General features: G+C 37.6%; 1 protein-coding gene across 1 annotated transcript; it reads left to right on the top strand.

The window, feature by feature from the left end:
• Positions 1–12,679: 12,679 nt before the first annotated feature.
• Positions 12,680–15,842, top strand: LOC140245457 (uncharacterized). The gene is made up of 2 exons (XM_072325034.1): positions 12,680–12,948; positions 15,197–15,842. Exons 1-2 carry the CDS (start codon positions 12,680–12,682, stop codon positions 15,840–15,842), a joined length of 915 nt encoding a protein of 304 aa, XP_072181135.1.
• The last annotated feature ends 5,877 nt before the right edge of the window (positions 15,843–21,719 follow it).

Here is a 21,719-nt window from a genome sequence, read left to right as displayed (position 1 = left end):
CTCAGCTGCGCTTCGGAAAGATAGCTACATCCAGATCGCCTCGGAAGTGATAGTTTGTCCCATCACCTTCACCAACGTTGATTATTCGCTTACTATCTCTGGGTGTGTTGCTGATTATGATTATAATGTATTTCAATGTGATTATTGTCCCCGCCGAACGAGTTCGAGCAGGGGACTATGAAACGGGCTCCGTACGTGTGTGTGTCCGTGTGTCCGTCCGTCTGTGCGTCCGTGTGTGATCAAAATGTTCAATTTGCTACTTCTCTGTCATTTATGAGCCAATTTTGATTCTGTTTACTTTATATGATAGCACTACATGGGAGCTTTGAAACTTCTACACAGAATTTCAGTTGTGACCTTTGACCTTGACCTTTGACCTATATTGTACATTTTGCTATTAAATGCTACTCCTTCGCCATTTCTAACCCGATTTCGATTCCGTTTGCTTTATGTGATGGCACTAGGTGAGGGCTTCAAAACTTCTACACAGAATTTTGACCTTTGACCTTGATTTTTGACCTATATTGTACATTTTGCTACAAAATGCTACTCCTTCGCCATTTCTTACCCGATTTCGATTCCGTTTGCTTTATGTGATGGCACTAAGTGAGGGCTTCAAAATTTCTACACAGAATTTTGACCTTTGACTTCTTTGACCTTTGACCTTGATTTTTGACCTATATTGTACATATTGGCTACAAAATGCTACTCCTTCGCCATTTCTAACCTGATTTCACTTTCGTTTGCTTTATGTGATGGCACTAGCTGAGGGCTTCAAAACTTCTGCAGAGAATTTTGACCTTTGACTTCTTGACCTTTGACCTTGAGTTTTTACCTATATTGTACATTTTGCTACTAAATGCTACTTCCGGCGGGGACATATATTACGCACCGCGTAATTTCTACTTTTTGTGAGTGCTTCAGAAAGGCATCAAATATGCAGTCATAGCTACTGCATTGTGAGTGTTTCAGAAAGGCATCAAATATGCAGTCATAGCTACTGCATTGTGAGTGCTTCAGAAAGGCATCAAATATGCAGTCATAGCTACTGCGTGACTGTCATTAAACGGATGTGTTGCTACGACACACAACTGGGTATAATCATAAAAGTGTTGCCACGAACTCAGTGACCACGTTAAGTGGTTCAAGAATTACCTATTGATGGTAACCACAATGATGTCATGCTGCGCTGCCATATCAATAATCACTGGAAATTTGTGGCCTGCCTCTCCGCGTGATGAGAGAATTTAACAATTTCTAGTGTCATATTGTCTTTTTCAAATGTGTTTTTGGCAGTCGTGTAAATGTGTCTTTATTAACTCCTACCGTGGAAATTACTCTTGAAACCTCATCAACACATGCTAACTCACACTTTCAAACCTCTTTTACATGTTACAAATTAAGTTAGGAAAATTTAATAAAGGAATGATTAAAAAAGAAGAAATTTACCTGTGCACGTCTGTGGGGCCACCAACATGGGACAGTTGATGACTAGTAGCAAGACTAGCCGGACTATCGTCACAATCAATATCACGTCCATGACTGACGAGAGAAAAGATCGATACCATATTCGATCACGAACAATGTCAATTATGCCTCGCACATACGACAACCAAATGGCGCCAAAATGAGAGATCGCTGTACATGCTGAACATTGTTATGTATAATGCCATTAACAGTATTGGGAGGAAAAATCAAATTAGCCAAAGAATCGAACAAAAAAGGCTTGTGGCCTGGTTCAAGCAGCGCACTTACAGAATGATGTCGGAAATAACGATTAAGACCATGATTAACCCCTTGAAGACTAGTCCTGAATATACTCAGGCATGTGTCTAAGGGAAATACGTGTTATAGCAAAATCAGCCCGTCCTCAATGGGTTGAGAAGATAGTGTCATGTTGTTGTTGGTTTTTATTTTCAAAGGTCTAATATAGTTTGTTCTATACATCATGTGCCAAAATGTGATTGCTTTTTTTTTATTTCATGGTTAGAACCTTTGTTCAGTCTCATTTACCTGCATGGAGAACCGCAAATAAAAAGAAAAAAAAATCATTATGATCAAGATTTGTATCATAGAGTAACCATCGATTCCTAGACTTATTCAGCCAAAACATACATGTTCATAAAGACAATTGTATGAATAAAGTGTTTGAAACTTCAGAATCGTAATTTCACAACTCTTGGAAGTTTGTGTGAAAGGGATCTCGCAAATGAATAATACCATGGCATAGTGTACTGGCACAAGATGATTTACAGCATAATTACTGTGCGGAGGTAATGAGGATGATGCGCGCAGCACATTACACAGTCACCACGATACACAAAAATTAATACTTCCAGTATACATATTTAAAAAAAAAAGTGATTCTAGCAAGCATTGAAGAGGGGTTTTCCCCATCCAGTCACACGCTGATAAAATCATTTGACAGCACAACACTTTAGTTGAGTCTTGGCGCCAAATTTAGCTTCTGCTTTTGAAGAAGCCAGCTGGCGCTACCATAGCAACGGACGCGCCAGGTCTTATTTCGAAGAAATATAGTGCAGTGATTGGCAGAGCAAACGGAAGACACGAATTCAAAGTGTACCAATCACAGTGGAAAATAAAATTACAGTTCCATCATATTCTGTACAAAGTACTTTCTTTCTGAGGTTTTGCTCATTAAAAAAAAAATTGAAAAGGACAATAGATGAAATGAAATGAAAAACAACTGGTGGTCAGCGGTGTCTTTAACGTGACATACTGCTTTTTCTTGCAGGTCGACCCTACTTTTCCTGTTGTTTATTTAAGAGGCACGTATTCGGAATACAATCATTACATTTATGAGGTTTTATTGTAGGATCGCTCAAAATATGTCGTAATATACCGAATTTCAAGGAAAATCTGAACACGATAGTTAAACCGATTTTCTCTTGTTATAAGCGCATTTAAATCAACTACATTAATTTTGTTCCTCGGAGAGATAAAAGCAAGATGGGAAAGGGTATACATTAATGTCATCCGTGAAATTTCCGGACAATGGAAGATTTCATTTAATTCCTTCCTTTCAATTTCTTGTTTTCATCATTTAAACATGTCATGATAAAAAGATGCAAAAAAATATGAACACATCGGAACCATGCCAAATGAATAATACATTTTACATTTGAGAACGAGCGAATCGCTCGAAATTTTATGTGCCGAAATAAACTGTTTGTGAATACAGCATGAACTTGGTTTCAGTTTTGTTTTTGATTATATGTATATATATATATATATATATATATATATATATATATATATATATATATACATGTATACACAAATGAAAGATGCATAATATTGTCTGCAATAATATCAGACAACATTGCCTCATGCTAACGTCCCACACCTTAGCTTACAAAGAGCGACAATGCTTTGCCCAACAACCGAAATTTGAAATGACTGGTATTGGATGAAGTATAATTTAAAAAAAAGAAAAAGAAATGAGGATCCACGTTAGGTATTTGGTCGCAAAATGCACAGAAGAATGCTCTCCCACAGAATCGCGTCGGAATGATGAATACTATTTGTACAAACACAGACAATCGCGCCTATACACTTGACGGAAGTATACACAGTCTTACCTCACGTTGTGAAATCCGATTTACGCTGGGAAGAACTGTGCACGTGCAAGCAATAGTTTCCTTTCAGGCAACATCGAGAAACATTTCAGATCCATAAGAACGAAAAAATTCGTAAAGGTCTTCCTCTGCTGAAAAGAATGAAAAAAAAAACCGGGAAAAATATCATCGCTAGAATACCATTTCCTTTGTCTCCAGGTTCGTTGCCATCATGGTCGGCACAAAGTAGTTTTCAGCAGTACGTTTGATTTCTCAAGTTTCAAAGAAAAATGTGGGGTATTCTTACATAAATGGGACTTCGAGAAAACCATCACAAACTTGACAACTGAGACGTCGAACACTATAAGGGCAAAGCTATCAAGTATGCATTAAAGGGGATGGCTAGTAACTGATCAGTAGGAATCAGTGGGAATGCTGGGGGTGGTTGTTCCAATCCTTATGGGATTCATTTCAGAGTACATTATATCTATTGTTGTGGGGAAATTATTTGCTTCAGAATGGTCTCATATTCAAGTAATGTGCAGTTTAATGTTTCCAGGTTAGCATGCCTGTACAGTGACGGGGCGATCGTTAACGATTAACTGCATATTACTTGAATATGAGACCATTCTGAAGCAAATAATTTTCACACAACAATAAGTGTATAATGTACTCTTAAATAAAAACCACAAGGAGTGGAACAATCATCCCAAGCATTCCCGCTGATCAGTTACTAGCCATCCCCTTTAAATCATACTGATCACCAGATAGTCACGTGCTGGTAGAATGAGGCAAATAATAGTGGAAAAATCAACAACAGCGATGATGCTGTAGGATACCTCGTAGATACTCTGCCTCCAGCATTTAAAAGCCCGAGTCGCGCGCTTGGCAAATAATAATGATACGCCAAAGCTTAACCATCTGACAATCAGTCCTCGCGCGCCAAAAGAGAAAAGAAAATTGACCCGATTCACAACAATACGAGAGAGATGGGAACAAGGACAGTGGATCAATGTGCTGATGCGAGCCAATCTCAATTCAGCTAGCTAGTTATACCCTACCAATATTGGTGATATTGCAATTTAATGATTGTGGACCGTCGGAATAGGGCACTAGCAATAATAAAATACACAGATTAAAATCATGATGCATGCATTGTCCAGGCAATAATCTCCTGCATGTACGATTCTACCCATTTATCCGATCGTAATCAGGAATGATTTAAGCATTTATTGTTGAACTCAAAGACCCTGTTCTATCTCTTCCCGATTGGCCTAATGCTGATTTTCCCCCTTTTATTCACTGACTACTTTGACCATTAGCAGGTCAGCAAAAGGCCAGATATTTTCAAGTCACATATAATTTTCATGGAATCGGGATTTTATCGCATTGCATGGCTTCCTAAAGATAATCATAAGTCATATTTCTACCCTCGGAGAGGAGAGTCGGTCTATAAGACTTAATACTCTGCCTATCACCACATTTATTTCCTGTTCATAGGTTTGTGTGTGAAATTTGTGCACATTTGATTCATTGGCACGTAATGTGCTAATAAGGAAAGCTTTGCGCCGAGTCCCTTCAAGGCACAATTTACCATTTGCAGACAAAACAAAAACACAGCTTTTGTGCTTCAAAATAGTTCTTAAATGTGAGTGAGGGATATAAACAACCAGTGTAAAAAAAAAAAAAAAAAAGTTTATCAGTATAATCAATGTTAAATATTGTTATATGTGAACAATGTGAACAATAGATATAATAAGATTGTGTCTAGACTAAACCGTCTGCAGTAAGAAAATAGTGATATCTCCTTATATTTTAGGCTTTATTGCAAATTTTCTATATGGCAGGATGTTTTGTGATACAACTGACCTACACATATGCATCAAATGTGATAATTCGAACATTTTTAAAATCACCGTTCCCAATGGTAAACAGTATCTTTAAGTGTGTTCGTATCTTACGAGAGAAAAACGAATCAGCGCTGTAAAAATAATTTTGCAAGCCATCACCATAGCCTGTAATTGCACAAAGCAAAAACAGACGAACAAACAAACAAATAACCCCCCTCAAAAAAAAAAAACCAAATATTGTAAGACAAAAAAAAAACCCAGAATATATAGTACTATAATGATCACATTTCGAGAAATACACAAATGAACATGATTAGATAAAATTCATGTCAAGTCATAAATTAAACAGCTGTGACCTCACGAAGAAAAGTTGTCTTGCTACCATGGCTACATCCCGATGAATACATTAATCAACAACTATTAATGGAGAAATAGATTGGTATAATACAAAGGGAGACGGATTGATGTGGCTAGATTAATAAAGGAATCATCCAATCATTATTAGATTAAATGTAGCTAAAAGCACTACCTGCAGGGCGAAAGTATGTCTTTCTTAAGGCTTTTCTTAAAGCTCTGATTATCTTGACCAAGTCCTTTATAGATACAAAATGACTCTGTTTCTAGCTGTCTGGTTTGATGTAACGGAATCACATACAACACACAAACACACACACACACACACACACACACACACACACACACACAAACACACACACACACACACACATACACACATACACACATACATAAATAATGGTTGGGCTGCTTTCGCATATTCAGTCACTGTTTTATTCACCGAACAATATCCAAGAAGATCAATGTTGACCTTGCGGCGGCCTAGTCATGAGGCTATACAATTTTATAAATCCATTATTCTTAAGAATTTTAAACTTGGTGATTAATTGACTCCATCTAAAGCCGCGCCACTTTCCAGGAATATCAGCTCCTTATAAATCAAGCTGATACCGCTCTCTCGAGATTCGTTCTGTACAATACGACTGTGGGTATATTATGACCCACATAATGCGGGCATGAAGGATTCTCAGTCACTTCAATTAATTTTTAATCCGTTGTCATGGTTGTTCATGCCGATTATTTCTTTCATCACCCTACTCTTCCAATAACATGATGGTGTTCCGTTTGACTGTAGTCTGTCCTTTTAAGATTTCTCCATTGTCACTCTCAATTTTGTAGATGAGTTGAAGCTACATTACAATCGTATATCAATAAATATTTTATCATCATAACTGAAAACTGGTGACTTAAGTAAGTCAGACAAGCGTCCTAGACTATGGTTATACAGAGCTATAGCAGAGGTATTTGCCATTACCTCACCTGACATTCTGCATTTCTAGGTATATCCAATTAAAATAAAGTTTCACACAATGTTTAATCGCACATTCGTAGATCTAGTTAAAATCAGAATCAGCACAAAATCGTAAAATTCTCATTAAAGCTTAATATTGAATAACGCAGGTAAGAAACTTATATGCCTTTTCATTTGCTATCAGTGAATAGTGTAATTGGTTGCTGCCTAACACGCAAATTAAAAGGGAACTAGGTGATGGTGTGATCAATCCACATCTCCCTTTTCTACACACAAAATACTTTGAAAATGATGGTGTGGGGCTTTAATGATATAATTTTCACGACCTCTTTAGTCCTTTTCATACATTATACAAAGATACAACAGTTTGATGAGAACGTTACAACAATTCATGTTAAATTTACTCTAAGAAATTGGAAATTAAGTAAAAATTTGTGTCTATGCCAATGGTGACAACAGCGCCTCGTCCAATGTGCATGTGATGAGTCTAGATGCACAAACAGATACATGTGTTTGTATCAACTTGAGACATTCGACATAAAAGCTGCTGGAAAAAAAAAGAAAATAGGCCCTGTACCTTAAGTATAAATGATAATTCTAGTAACATCTTCAAGAAATTGTTCTCCTGCTGAAAAACGAAGAAAATACCTTTATAGATATTAGTGATCATTCTAGTTACATATTCAAAAATATTTCTTGTTATGTAACGAGTGTACAGTATAACTGAAAAGGATTTTTTTTTCTTGATTTTGTGATGACCTAACTGAACAGAATGAAAAGGTCATTCATCATATTTTTTTTTTTGCATTAAACTCTTCGTTTCTTATATCTCCTGCCATTGCCGTCTACCAAAAGAATGTTCAATCTGTTACATGCATAAACATTTTATATAACAAGTTTTAATGGAACTTCTACCATTCTGTTCGTATGATACCGTCGAATGGTTACAGTTCGTTATTCCGAAAGGTTCGTTATTCCGAAGGTTCTTTAGTCCGAAGTTTCGTTATTTCGAAGGTTCGTTATTCCGAAGGTTCTTTAGTCCGAAGTTTCGTTATTTCGAAGGTTCGTTATTCCGAAGAATTTCTTTATTCCGAAGGTTCGTTAATCCGAAAATGAAATAAGATTTGTTATTCCGAAAATGAAACGTATCTCGTTATTCCGAAGGTTCGTTACGGACCCTATTTCATTGTCGGATCAACGAACCTTCGGAATAACGAACCCTATTTCATTTTCGAATTAACGAACCTTCGGAATAGCGAACCCTATTTCATTTTCCGATTAACGAACCTTCGGAATAACGAACCTTCGGAATAACGCCACAAATGTTCGGATTAACGAATCCTTTTTTCATTTTCGGATTAACGAACCTCTAGGTATAGGGGATTTGTGTGTTTCGGATCAACGAACCTTCGGAATAACAAACCTTAGGAATAACGAACAGCACCCCCGTCGAATTGCACTTTTCCTAAAGCAATATGGATATGGCCAACAATCAGCCCTAGACACTAAGGCCCGAATTCACGAAGGTGGTACAAATGAAACCATGGTTTAAACCATGGACAAAAACCATGGAGTGCCAAGTGTCGCATGGAATATTTCGTTACGAAATCAGTCATTTCGTCGATGAAATGATTATTTTGTTTTAACAAAACGGTCATTTTGTCGACGAAATGACCAATTTTGTAACGAAATATTCCGTGCGAGACTTGGCGCTCCATGATTTTTGCCCATGGTTTAAACCATGGTTTCATTTGTACCACCTTCGTGAATTCGGGCCTAAGTGTTAGCCATACCATAAGTAGCAATATTTCGGATAGGAATTATATTGCGTAACTATAGTCATAGATAAAAGAAGAGAAAACAGTACAGGTTGTCGCCATTATAAGAAGATTTAACTGGGAGGGTCCCCCTCCCCCAGAAGAACAAAAATCACTGATGAAATGGCAGGAACAACAAAAGATTTAGTACTCATACATTCGCAACATCATAGAGCACAGTCGACAGTACATATTCCCAAATTAACGGGGCAGACTGGGCAATGCAGGTTTGCCGTAATGTGAACTAACCTTTCTTCAGCTGAAGGGAACATTGAAACCAACGAACTGACAGCAGACAGAATTTTCGGGGGGTGCTTGTCTTAAGTGCTGACAATAATGTTACTCATATCTTATCATATCTCTACTAGTCAGGTCGCTTTACGTCAAATTTTGAGATTACCGTTACACGGCGGATAAAAGCACCAAATTTGGAGATGACCCCTCAGGACCTACTCATTGATCATTTCATTTTGCAGAAAATTTCGCGGGCATGAAACTTCAGCAAATTTCGCGAGGAGCTAATATACGCGGAAGAAAAATGCGTGCTACTCTTAACAGTGCATTTAATGCCAGTGGTAATTCGCGAAAGTTTCATGCTGCGAAAAAGACTGTCGCCTCTAATTCGCGAAGATTTCATGTCGCGAAAATAACACTGTATTTATGTATCTGAGGAAGTAAAGTAACAAAAAAAAAAGAGTTTTAGATTTGTTGTATTTTTTTGATTTTTCATGGAACTAGAAAACACGAACCCAATCTTGAATTGGGTGATCAACAAAGTATTTCATAATAGTTCAATCATCACTTCTTATCTCCGCAATAGACATTCTTCTTTTTTTTTTCTATTTTCCAACAATGTTACCTCTTCTTCTTCATCTGTCTTTTCTTTTCTTTTCTGTTCTATTTATTGCATGAAAACGCCTTAGTGTTCGGATTTGTCTGGGTGTTTGTTTAGGGCTACTTAGGTTTTTATTTGTAGTTCGTGTAATTTCTTTTGTAAATTTAATTTAGTGTATAACAAAGTAGAAGATCAATGATATATTATGTTTATTTGTTTTACTATATTTGGGGGAATGCATCCTACAATCATTGTCTCTTCAGCATTCCTCCCCATCCCCTGCATTTTATAAACTTCAGAATGTTCTTTCTGCTTTTTTTTTCACCCTATCATTTGTTTATCCATAAATTTCATTTATCAATTCTGTAATGTTAACACATATACGTGCGTATGCTTTATGTGACAAAATGTATTAACAAGTTCTGTTGGAGATGGAAAAAATAAACTAATGAATAAATGAATAGAAATTTGCGTAATGTTATACGTGTATTAAATTTACACACTGGACTCGGTTATTGAACTCTAATACAATTGGGCACTGCATGCGGGCGATACGATTCCGAGGGATGTCGAAGTGTATACCCACTCTGGGCCAACATGGAAACGCGCGACCTCGCATCCGGGATAGGTCGATTTTTAATAACGCAATGACGCAGGTGTCACCAGGACGCCCATTGATTTCAAATTCTGCCCCTCCCAATAACCACAAATTCAAGGTCTTCATCAGAGCGTCAGGAGATTCCGACGACGAAACGCCAGAAAATTGAATAGAAAGGAAATCATATGAAACAACAGCGGTATTGTGCTGTTATTGCTGCAATGGTAAAATCGTTTGCTTCTTTCTTCGTTTGTGTATTGGTTGTTGCTTTTGGTGTAGTTGCCCTTTATGTTGTTAAAAGTATACAGAACTTGTTGTCGACATCAACTAACAAGTATGTCGTAGATTGCACGTCTTCCCTAAATTTCTCCCTGTTAATCTTTTAGTTTGAAAATTAGTATACAATGTCATTTGATGCAAACCTAAAATCTTTGAAATGGCATAAAAACGCTCCAAACTGCTGAGTAAGAGCAACAAAAGATTGTGAGGGACTTATACAGTATGCAGTCACTATGTAGGCCGGGCCTGCATGACTGTTCTTCGTCGCCGAAGATGGGGCTCTTAAAATGTTCAAGTTGAGGTGTATTTCATGCATGCACTCATGTGGGCCATCAGACCATCTCAGGATCTCCAGTAAGGCTGACAGTTGTTGCAGTTGAAAGTGATTGGTGTGTACATTATAACTGCGGAGTGTCGTCGGTCATGATTGTTGACGCTCATGTTCTTGCTGCCATTGCTCTTAACTATGGATGGCTGACGGATGGTTGACTGGAGCCCCTGCAGGGTTGCGTCAAGGAAGTTACAAGGCAAAGAAGAAAGAAAAATAAAAGAAAAAGCAGGAAAAGTTGTTCACTTTTGTTCACATTTTTAACGCATGGAGATATGGTTGTTTTTCTCTTGACTAAAGGGAAAGAATAGCAATTGCCCCCCCCCCCCAGCAAAAAAAAAAAAAAAAATGAAAGGACTGACTTCAGTTTATCGATAATTATAGACGTCAATATAATCACTAATGTCAATATTATTATGCTGTATTTCCTGTGACATTAAAAAACAACAACTGATATATGGCTGAAATGCTAGAGACGTGTTTTTTTGCGAGTGAATCGTATCTATACTATAATCAATATCTGGTTTGGCGGAGAGAAATGTAATATGAAGTTCAGGTCATGAGCGTATAAGGCGAGTGACCATGCTACTGATTTCGACCTCTCACTCGGTTTACATGGCAACCAGGGTCCCGTTTCATAAAACTTTCTAAGACAAATTAGCTCTAAGCCAATCAGATGCGAGGATTTCAGTAGCTCATAGCAAATATTGTAACTTGTTATTGGCAATAAGTCAGACATTGTCAGACTTGGATTTTTTTTTCTCTCCCCATGCACGAATTCTTTGAAGCTGCCCAAATCCACTGTATGCATTGGACATAGAATATCGATGTTAATATTGTTGACATTATTCTGTGAAAATCGGCATTTTCTGAATGTTTTCAACTTTGACTGTTAATATTCAAAGAGACAAACATACAGTGTGACACCGATTTCAGAACAAGCAAATGCTGTATTTGCGTCCGACCTCTTTTCATGTGGGAAGAATCCTATAAAGCCATTTGTGACCGTGCACCACAATACGAACAAAAAGTCGCACACACTGATTTTGTGTGAGGGCTGAAAATAGGTGAAATGGGTCAACCTAGCCAATATTGACTTTTTCATATTTTCTGAAAGAGCAAGTCTTCTTCTACATTATGCTAAAATTTGGAATCATAAACCGAGCAGGAAAGTGTGTTTTTTAGCACTTTATCTCGAACATTTTTTTGGTAGAATGGGTTAGGTTAGGTGTGTCTTTAGAGTCCTCCTTTCATTTCTTAACAACCTTGTACACACTCTTCCCTTTCAACTCTCATAACTTTTGAAAGGATTATGCTACTGCTTTGAAAGTTTGCATTAATTATGGACAGAATGTGTTAATAAGGCATGCTTAATTTCAGTTTAATCAGATAATCCCTTCATTGTTGTTACTCCGGTGGTTTACTTGTTAAAGATTAAGCGCTTGAATGGACACTGTACTTTAGAGTCTCTTGTCTCAGTTCACACTTTTCCTAAGTGAGTGCTTTCTTTCCAATATTTAGATAGGTTATGAGAGTTCATTTGATTTGAGTTATACATCATTTTAAAAAATTCCATGTCTGGCGACTTTTTGTTGGTTTTGTGATGCAGGGTCACAGTTTAGCGTGTTTTTGTGTGATTTCCATGCAAAGGAGTGTTTGCAGTTAGATTACCGGATCAAACAACGGTATGTTCGGATTTAATGGCACTCTGTAGAATACTCGGGCATGGTATGGCATTGTGTGTACCATGTATTTTCATACTTGGCACCCCCCCCCCCCCCCCACACACACACACACACACACACGCACAGACATAACAACAACAGGAAAGATTTGAAGTCCCTGACTGGACTTTTCCGTCCACGTTCTCCCGTGTTATAGGGAATGTCAACCATTGTGTACCTCATGACCATCTGATAGATCAGGGTAGAAACACGGTGTTCACACAGGGGGTGACTTTACTGCAGTATACATCAGGAGGTACTTGCTGCTACGTGCTGCTGAGTCCAGTAGGTGGGATAAACCATTCAAACTTTCAGCTCTTTGAATCCTTTAGAGGAAGGAGAGATGTCTTCCAGTGAAGCCAGGTCAAGGGTCATCATGTGGTGCGTCCCACGGACCATCTCGACCGCTATAACGAAATGCCTGAGTGCTGTCCAGGACTCTGAGATCTATTTCGAACCATTCCACTACTGCTACGTCGCGGCAAGGGCCTACAAGGCCTCTTGTGGCGAAGATCTTCCGAAGATATACGTGGGTCACGAGGAGGCGCTGGACAAAGCATGCCAAATCCTCAGTGCTGATGCGCAGTCTAAACTGGAGCCAAATCGCCTTGCGTGAGTTTTGTTATTTGGCTGTTGTAAGTTTGATTTGTGTGTATGTGTGTGTGTGTGTGTGTGTGTGTGTGTGCGTATTTCGTTTTCTCTCAATTTCCCCCCCCCCCCCCCAAAAAAAAAAGTTAAAAGTCTTTTGTGAAACTATCTCCGTGATTAACTAAGATGGTGGAAAAATCACCACTGGCATGACTATAGATAATGTGCCCCTTACATTAAAAAAAAAAAGGAATCCAGCGTTTTCGTGATCATTTGAAACAAAATGAACATTCCATCAGGTGATGGAGCACTACTCTCACTTCATTTTATGGGTTGAAAATTTGCAGGATTTGCTATTTAACAGTGAATGTCGCTTTGCTTTATGTGAGCAGCAACAATATCCGTAAACTCTGAGACATGCCTTCTGCAAAATATTAGAATTTTTGTAACTCTGATATTTACTTATTGCGGTTTAAATATAAGTTTTAAAAAGTATACAAAAACAAAAGCGACTTGGAAAAGACTAGTCGATCACCCGATTATTTAAATCGAACTATTGCGCTATCAATATTTTTCCAAATACGTTTTGAATGACTGTGATATGCAAGGCGTGAGCGCAATCAACTGACTGATTGGCACTAATTTCGATATTATTCGTTAAAAAAAAGGAGTCCTATCCCCAAATAGCTAAAACCCCCACTCGTCAGTATGCCTACGACAATTTGCAAAATTGTTTTTGGTATAATGATCTGATTTATCGAAATATGTATACTTTCAGGGACTATCGTAGGCCATCTATGGCCGTTTTCATGTATTCTAGCTGCATACAAAGTTTATTCTGGGGTATAGGTACACGTTAATCTCGGAAAGTGAGGTAGAGTGTTATATAGCCATAGGTCTAAACCATAAATGCCTGTGAATTGATTCTACTGTAACAGTCAACCAGAGAGTCTAAAGCTCGCTAGCTAAATGCACCATTATTCTCATTTTATCTCCTCTTTTAATACCTTTTTTTCATAATGTTTTATTGATTCCATATTCAAAACAATTTCGTAACAAATCAAATCACATGTATCACAAAAACCACGATTTATCATGACACAATTATAATGAAATCAAACCAAGCTGTACTTTCAGTAGAAACAGTACATCAGTTTGTAAAGAATATACAATGCACCAGAGAAAGAAAACAACATACAATGTTTACTTACTTTCATTAAAATCAGATCGAGCTGTACTTTAAGCATGACAGTACAATCATTAAAAAAAAAAGAAAACTATACTTATCACGTCATCAATCTTTCCATAAACCCAAATGGAATCGATATTCCCTTTAATCACCCCCCCCCCCCCCGCCTCCTCCCCTCCCAACTACCCTTCCCCTCCCTTCCCCCTTCCCCGTGGACATCTGGCTCCGGGTCCTTCATACTTACTTTCAAATTTTCCCATTTACTGAAATGAATGGTTAAAATTCCCCTCATTGATGCTAATTTCTTTTCCTCAAATCTATCGTCTAAAATATTATTTTTCATTTCATTAATGTAGGCGGCTTTCCATATTCTCTACTTTTAAAAATCGAATATTTAACCAAAATTAAAATATGATTTAGTAATTGGTGTTTTCCTCTATTGCCCTCCTTCCTCCCGAACAGAATTTCTTCCCAAGTACAATTTTTTAAATCAACATCCTCTATCATTTTCTCACATAATTCACAGATTAATTTCACATGGTCACAAGTGTAAAATAAATGTTTGTATGTTTCATCTTCTTTTTCACAAAAAGAGCATAAGTTACTTTCAGCAAAACCGAACTTGAAAAGATGATGATTTGTGTAGACAATACCATGCACCAGTTTGAATTGAAACGTAATCGGCTATTTAATGTACATTGTCTTGGCCTTAAAAATATATTTTCGATCTCCTTGACAGAAAACCCATAATTTCGTTTAATTCTATCAAAAATCCGCAATTGGTAATTGATGGAGCGTTATTCTCACTTAGTTTTATCAATCGAAGATGTGAAAGATTTGCCTTTTAACGATAGATGTGGCTTTACATTGTGAGCTGCCACCACAGTCTCCGTAAAGATACGCCATAATTTTATCTCTTTGATCATGAAAGACGACATAGAATGCTGTATATAGCCATACATGAAGGTCTAGATAAAAATGAGTGTGAATTAATTACACTCTTACAGTCAACTAGAGAGTCTAAAGCTCGCATAACTAAATGTATCATATACTCTTTTTTCATCTCATCTTATTATACCGTAGACATGCATCGATCAAAGAGATGCTTGAGACGGCTACCAGTAACCATGTGTTCGTAAAGGACATGGGTTCAGGCATCGCTGGCTGCGATGCTTTCCAGTACATTCCGAGCGATTTCAAGCACACGTTCCTGATCCGAAATCCAGTCCGCTCGATCAACTCGTATCGACAAGCGATATTCACGCACTTTTCCCAACTAGGACTTCTCGAAGGCGAAGCTGCTAACGAGCAGACATACAATATCGAACGCGACGACAAGTACTTTCCTCCAGGATATTTCGTGAAGGAACTCTACGATGTCTGGAAGTTCGTCAAACATAATATCGATAGCAATCCTGTCGTTATCGATGCTGACGATTTCTTGACGAGGCCAGCGGAAGTCCTAAGTGCGTATTGCACAGCGGTTGGACTCCCCTACAGCGAGTCACTCCTAAAATGGGATGCTTCCACGGAGTCCCTCAAGACGTGGAAAGCTGCCGGTGACAGCCTTGTGCAGGATGTTGTCACTTTCTACGGGAGAGCAATGAGGAGCAGCGAATTTCTGCCCCAGAGCAAGTTACCTGATCAGTTGACCCCTGACGTCATCCGGTGTTCAAACAAGGTCATGGTATATTACAAGGAGATGTACGACAATAGACTTAAGTTATAGTCGAAGTAACCACCTGTGTGATTACTCTGTCACTTGAAAAAAAAATGAAGTCACTGCTACTGTTGGACTGAGCTACACGATTATTGCTAATCTGCCTGTGCATTGGGACCAGCAAACTATAAGTTTCAACAAAGTAACAAAAGCAAAATAAACTTCCATAACTGAACACACCAACAAAACAACAATAAATCCGATTGTCACAAAGGCACGGTGTGTCACCTTATCAATTAACCCAAAAAGATTGTTTATGAGAGATTATTGTTATGTGACCTTGCATCACAAAACCAACAAAAATACATGAAATTTTTGAATAAGGGCTGTGTAAGAAAGAGCAAACTCTACGTTTTGAAAGGTTAAAAAAAAACTCAATTAAAATAGACTCTCCTAACCTATATCGGAAAGAAAGCACACACTCCGGAAAAGTGTGAAAGTGAGATAAGAGGCTCTGAAGTACAGGGTCTATCAATTCAAGCGCTTAATCTTTACCAAACTGTGCCAGCTGTGCGAAGAATGGGACAAAAAACAGGATGTAAACCACCGGAGCAATAACAATAAAGCGACTATCAGATTAAGGTGAAATTTAGCATGCTCTGTTAACGCATTCTGTCCATGATTAATACTTCTTTCAAAGAAGTAGCATTATCCTATCAAAGGTTAGTAAAGTTGAAAGGGAAGAGTGTGAATACGATTGTCACGAAATGAAAAGCGACCTCTAAGATCTGATCACACTATATTGCATCTCCAAAAAAAAAAAGAGTTGTAAAAAAAAAGAAACAGCTGAAAACACACTATTCCATTCAATTTATGATCTCAAACATAAGAATAATATAGAAGAAGAATAATTTTTCAGATAATATGAAAGACTCAAGATTGACTAGGTTGACTCATTTCACGTTGTTTGAGTCTTGGTGGTTTGGTGATGTACGGTCACTTATAGTGTGAATTTGATTATTATGATATTGTATGGAGCACTCCGGAAACTGGGCTGGAGAATCTACTGCTACTTTACGGAATCGTACCCTTTGAACAGTTATGAAAAAGAAGATTCTTTTAATACACGATGTATAAAATTAAATTAAGAATTTAAGAAAAATAAGTATAATCTTAATAATCAATATTGAATAATTTTGAATTACCAAAAGCTGGTAGAGAGTAAGAAAAACAAAGAAATTTGTCCTTTAAGGGGGTAAGAATTTGGAATGGTTTAACAAATGAGATAAAGAGGCTCTCTTTGGAATGAATATCATTATAACACTAAACAGTTTGATGTAGTACATTTTATAAATAAGTGGGAGAGGAGAAGATACATCTAAGGGGTAATAAGTCTTCAAGATTTCAGTGAATACAATGATTATTATGCTACCGTAATATTTTGTTTGCTAGTTTGTTTTTGTGGTTATTTTTCTTCTTGTTCTATCTCTTTTTTTTTTTTTTGATTAACCTAACGTAATAAAAGTGTAAGTTGGAATTAAGTTTTGTGCAGTTATTATACCATGTTAGAAGTGTTTTCCAGTTATGTTAATGTATTGTGTACTATGCATGTGTTTTTAACTTACGGACTTGCCTACGAAGAGCGACTGGCCTAGCTCAGAGGAGTGACAAAATGAAATGACATGAAATGAAATGAAATGAAATGAAATGAAATGAAATGAAATGAAATGAAAAGAAATGAAATGTGTATTCCAGTTTTGTAATTAAATCGTGTTCTATATGTGTTTTTAATTCACGGGCTTGCCGAAAAACAGTGCCTGGCTTAGCCCAGTAGAGTGAGGAAAAATGAAATGAAATGAAATGAAATGAAATGAAAAGAAATGAAATGTGCATTCCAGTTATGTAATTGAATCGTGTTCTGTGCATGTGTTTTTAATTCACGGGCTTGCCGAAAAACAGTGACTGGCTTAGCCCAGTAGAGTGAGGAAAAATGAAATGAAATTAAATTAAATGAAAATGAATGAGAATGACCAATGGTTAGACTAGTAAAGTCTCTATGAGGTGAAACCTTATTGGAACTGTTGTTACCTTTGTTGACGGCAGGAAAATTACCTGCTACTCTCCTTTTTCTCTTACTTGCAATCTTTGTTCTTTTGTTTGGTAAAATTATCCTATATAAAGTGTCATCCCTATGTTATCCTTGTATCTGTGTAGGTTAAAAAACAGCACACCCATATCTAATCGGGTACAGATTGTTATTCCGAAAGTTTTGATTTTAAGTTTAATTTGAAAATGAAATGAGGTCTGTGATTCCGAAGATTCGTTAATCCGAAAGCGAAACAATTCAGATTCGTAATTCCGAAGGGTCTTAAGTATGCACCCCCTTTTCATTTTTGGATTAATGAACCTAGTTTCATTTTTTGGATTAATGAACCTACTTTATTTTGGGATTAACGATCTGTCATTCGAAATAACGAACGTTATGTAATCTTTGGATTAACGAACTTTCGGAATGACGAATCTGATTTGATTTCCGGATTTACGAACCTTCGGATAAGCAAACCCTTCCTCAATTTCAGATTAACGAACCTCTTGATTAAGGATATTTGTAAGTTTCGGAATAACGAACCTTCGGAATAATGAACCTTATTTCATTTTCTGATCAACGAAAGTGCAGACTATCGAACATCACCCCTTTAATCCATCGTGTTTGATAACATGACAACGTTAGCTCGCAACATTAGTAGTTTGTTTGAATAGGGATTTGTCAGTGGTGTTAGTGGGATGAGTGTGAGGGGTTCGGAAACGTAATGTGGGGGTAGTAAAGTGTGAGGGGTGTAAATTGGAGTATTTAGGACGTTGATGGCGCGAAAAACTTGAAACCTCCATGAGATTTATCATTATACTCAACTTCTTTCTTACATTTTGCTCATGATCATGCAGTGAATGTGTGCTTGCAGTAAAACGCACACAAACTTTATAAGCAACATAATGGGTGTGTGTGGACATACGTACACAAGTGCATATATACACACATGTACACTCGCATACATACTGTATACAGTTATCCACGCCTTCAAATTATACACATGTATTACCATAAACACACATGTGGATAGATACGTAAATGTGCTTCTAATACAGAAACTAATACCCATACCGATCCATACTCATCCCACTGACACCACACACAGCAGGCATACCCCCAACGCTTTATCAGGTAGCCAGTGTGTTTTAGTTTATACGGTTCCACCGATGTTGGTTTATGTATTTCAAATGATTTAATTGAAATCATTAATACCGCTGTTTTTGCTTATTCATACTATACCAGTATACTGCTACTACTGTTCCATTATTTTCACTGCCAGTGTATATACGTTTGTGTCATAATATTGCCGCTCCGTTGTAGTGAATGTCATGTTGCTATCTATATACCCTTTTTTCTTGTTTTTTTATTCTTGTTTTTGCCTTATTCTGTTCAAATGTATGCAAATTGGTTGCTTTTCTGCTTTTGTGTTTACGTCCCAAGCCCTTGAAAAAGACCGGTAACTCGGCTGAAAGCTCGGGAGAATTAAAGGCTATTAGTGAACATACTGCAACGTCTTCGAGCAGTCATTCCTCCGTCACACCTATGCATAGAAATAATGCAGCACCACAACATACGAGGCCGAGCCTACTTCACCTTATATATATATATATATATATCATTTATTCATTGTGTATGTAAATGTTTTACATTGTTGGAAATGAAATGAAATGTACTTTTTATTTTGTACTTGTGTCTATGTATGTTTTGTGAAGAAATGATCATAAAGCGTATAACACCGATTTCAGAACAGGCGAATGCTGTATTTGCTTCCGACCTATACCATGTGGAAAGAATTTTATAAAGCCATTTTAGCGTGTTTAAACTGTACATTCAAAGATATAAAACACGAATATATAATATTTCATGAAATTGCAAATACAGTTTAAGCCAGCCCCAATTATTACAATTCTCACGAGAAAAACAAAATTGTGCGACATAAAGCGAGGAGAACTATTCTCCTTCATATTTATTTCAAAGACTTACCTAAACTAACCGGACACGCCTGATATTGTGTGACGTCACTGAATGGAATCAGTAAATAAAAGCAGACTATAAATGTCCTACAGACAATATACAGGTCTAAAGGTGTAACTGTTTTTCTAGGTAAGAGTTTTATTGATATTTAGTCGGGACAACTGCCATACCTATGTTAAGTAAATCTATCGCTTTTCCGTGTCACTTAAATGATCTCTGCTTTAAAAACATCAACAGTATCGATATATATATAGAAGGTAAAATTCCGGGGGGGGGGGGGGGCATTTCATAAAGCATTTTGTCGAATATTTCGTCTGACAAACTGTTACAAGCTACTTAAATCCTTGCATCTGATTGGCTGAGAGCAATTTTGTCCGACAAAGTTGTCGGACAAAATGCTTCATGAAATGCCCCCTCCCCCTCCAACCCCCCGGTCTCTCATGCACTTGCCCACCCCGAACACTTCGGCAAAAGTCATTGTCAGCATTCACTTGACCTTGCTATTGTTTGAGTTATGCATTCAGCCGCACTGCCACGCCGGGTTGTTTGCTGTTCATTTACATTCACCATAGACGGGATTTTCAAACTCGAAAATGCAATGGCCCCTGCACTCTAAAGTCTTATGTCTTTCCAGTGATGGTTTCTAAACTTGGTACTGGTACCTTTTCTTTCCCAAAATATCACAATTAGCGCAATTCGAAGTAAGTGAACCTCTTCTTCAGTAGCAATGAAAGCACTTATGATTTGTGTTTTAGCTGTTACACGTCGTCTACTGAAGTGGGATTGGTCAATTTTATGACGTCAGTAAAACCTTTGCCGAATTTTCCCGAATTCATCCAAAGTACTTCCATCTTGTTGCATTCCCCGTAACGTGGAATGAGCCAAAGTCTTACATTTTTTTAATCGCCAAGATTCTAGCATGAATGTAGCATGATATCATTTGTGCCAAATGGTAATTTTCTTTGAATGGTCCCTTTAAATTGTGTGATCTCACTAGGCGTTTTCACATCAGCCCGATAAAAATCCAAGCTCGAGAAATTTTTCGCGATTGCGAGTTAGCGCGCTATTTCATTTCTTATTCACATCAGCCCGAAGAGAATCAGCCCGAATTTTTGTCGAGCTAATTCGACAGCTGAGTATGTGCAAACAGCATAAGTAATGTGTGTGCTCTCTCAAAAATTCCTCGTGATTTGTGTTTAGTTTGCCTCGATCGATCGGGTCACACACGCTAGGCATAATGGGATGCATCGCGCTAATTTCTCGAGTCGTTTTCACTTTATCAAATAGCGCGCTACTATCCCGCTATTTCAGAAATTTCCCGAGTTGGACTCGAGAAATTTTCTCGATCAGAGCGATACAATTAGCGCGTTAATTTGTGTTCACATTATCAAATAGCGCGCTATTTCGCTATTGGGAAAATTTCCCAAGTCAGAAAATAGCGCGCTATTTCGAAACATCGGGCTGATGAGAAAACGCCTTATGCGAAGGAGTGTTTGCAATCTGATAAGGGGATCAAACAATGGTATGTTCGCAATTAAATGCAGTCTAGAGCATGGTATTACATTTTGTGCACAATGCAGATAGGCCTATGTCCCTACCCCCCTACCCCCAATGCACATCCACACACAACAGACGCAACAACAACAACAACAACAACAACAACAACAACAACAACAACGAAGTTCTGGGGGTCCCTATTCCTGGGTGGACTTTAAATGTTACCCCTTATTCGTGCTACATGACTCTCTGACAGAAACGGGGCGTGAACACGGAATGAACGCAGTATACATCAGAAGGTATATTATCGGTACTCACCGACTCCGTTATAGGTAGGGTAAACCATTCAAACGTTCAGCTGTTTGCATCCTTTAGAGGAAGAAAAG

This window comes from Diadema setosum, chromosome 22 (genome assembly GCF_964275005.1).
Source record: "Diadema setosum chromosome 22, eeDiaSeto1, whole genome shotgun sequence".
Lineage (NCBI taxonomy): Eukaryota > Metazoa > Echinodermata > Echinoidea > Diadematoida > Diadematidae > Diadema > Diadema setosum.
This window is presented reverse-complemented; position numbering and strand designations above follow the sequence as displayed.

What these genes read in the sequence shown, in the direction of transcription:
- LOC140245457 (XM_072325034.1), top strand. Translation starts at nt 12,680, where the DNA reads ATGTCTTCCAGTGAAGCCAGGTCAAGGGTCATCATGTGGTGCGTCCCA. An exon ending in CTGGAGCCAAATCGCCTTGC is followed by an intron (nt 12,949 to 15,196) that starts GTGAGTTTTGTT and finishes ATTATACCGTAG; the next exon opens with ACATGCATCGATCAAAGAGA.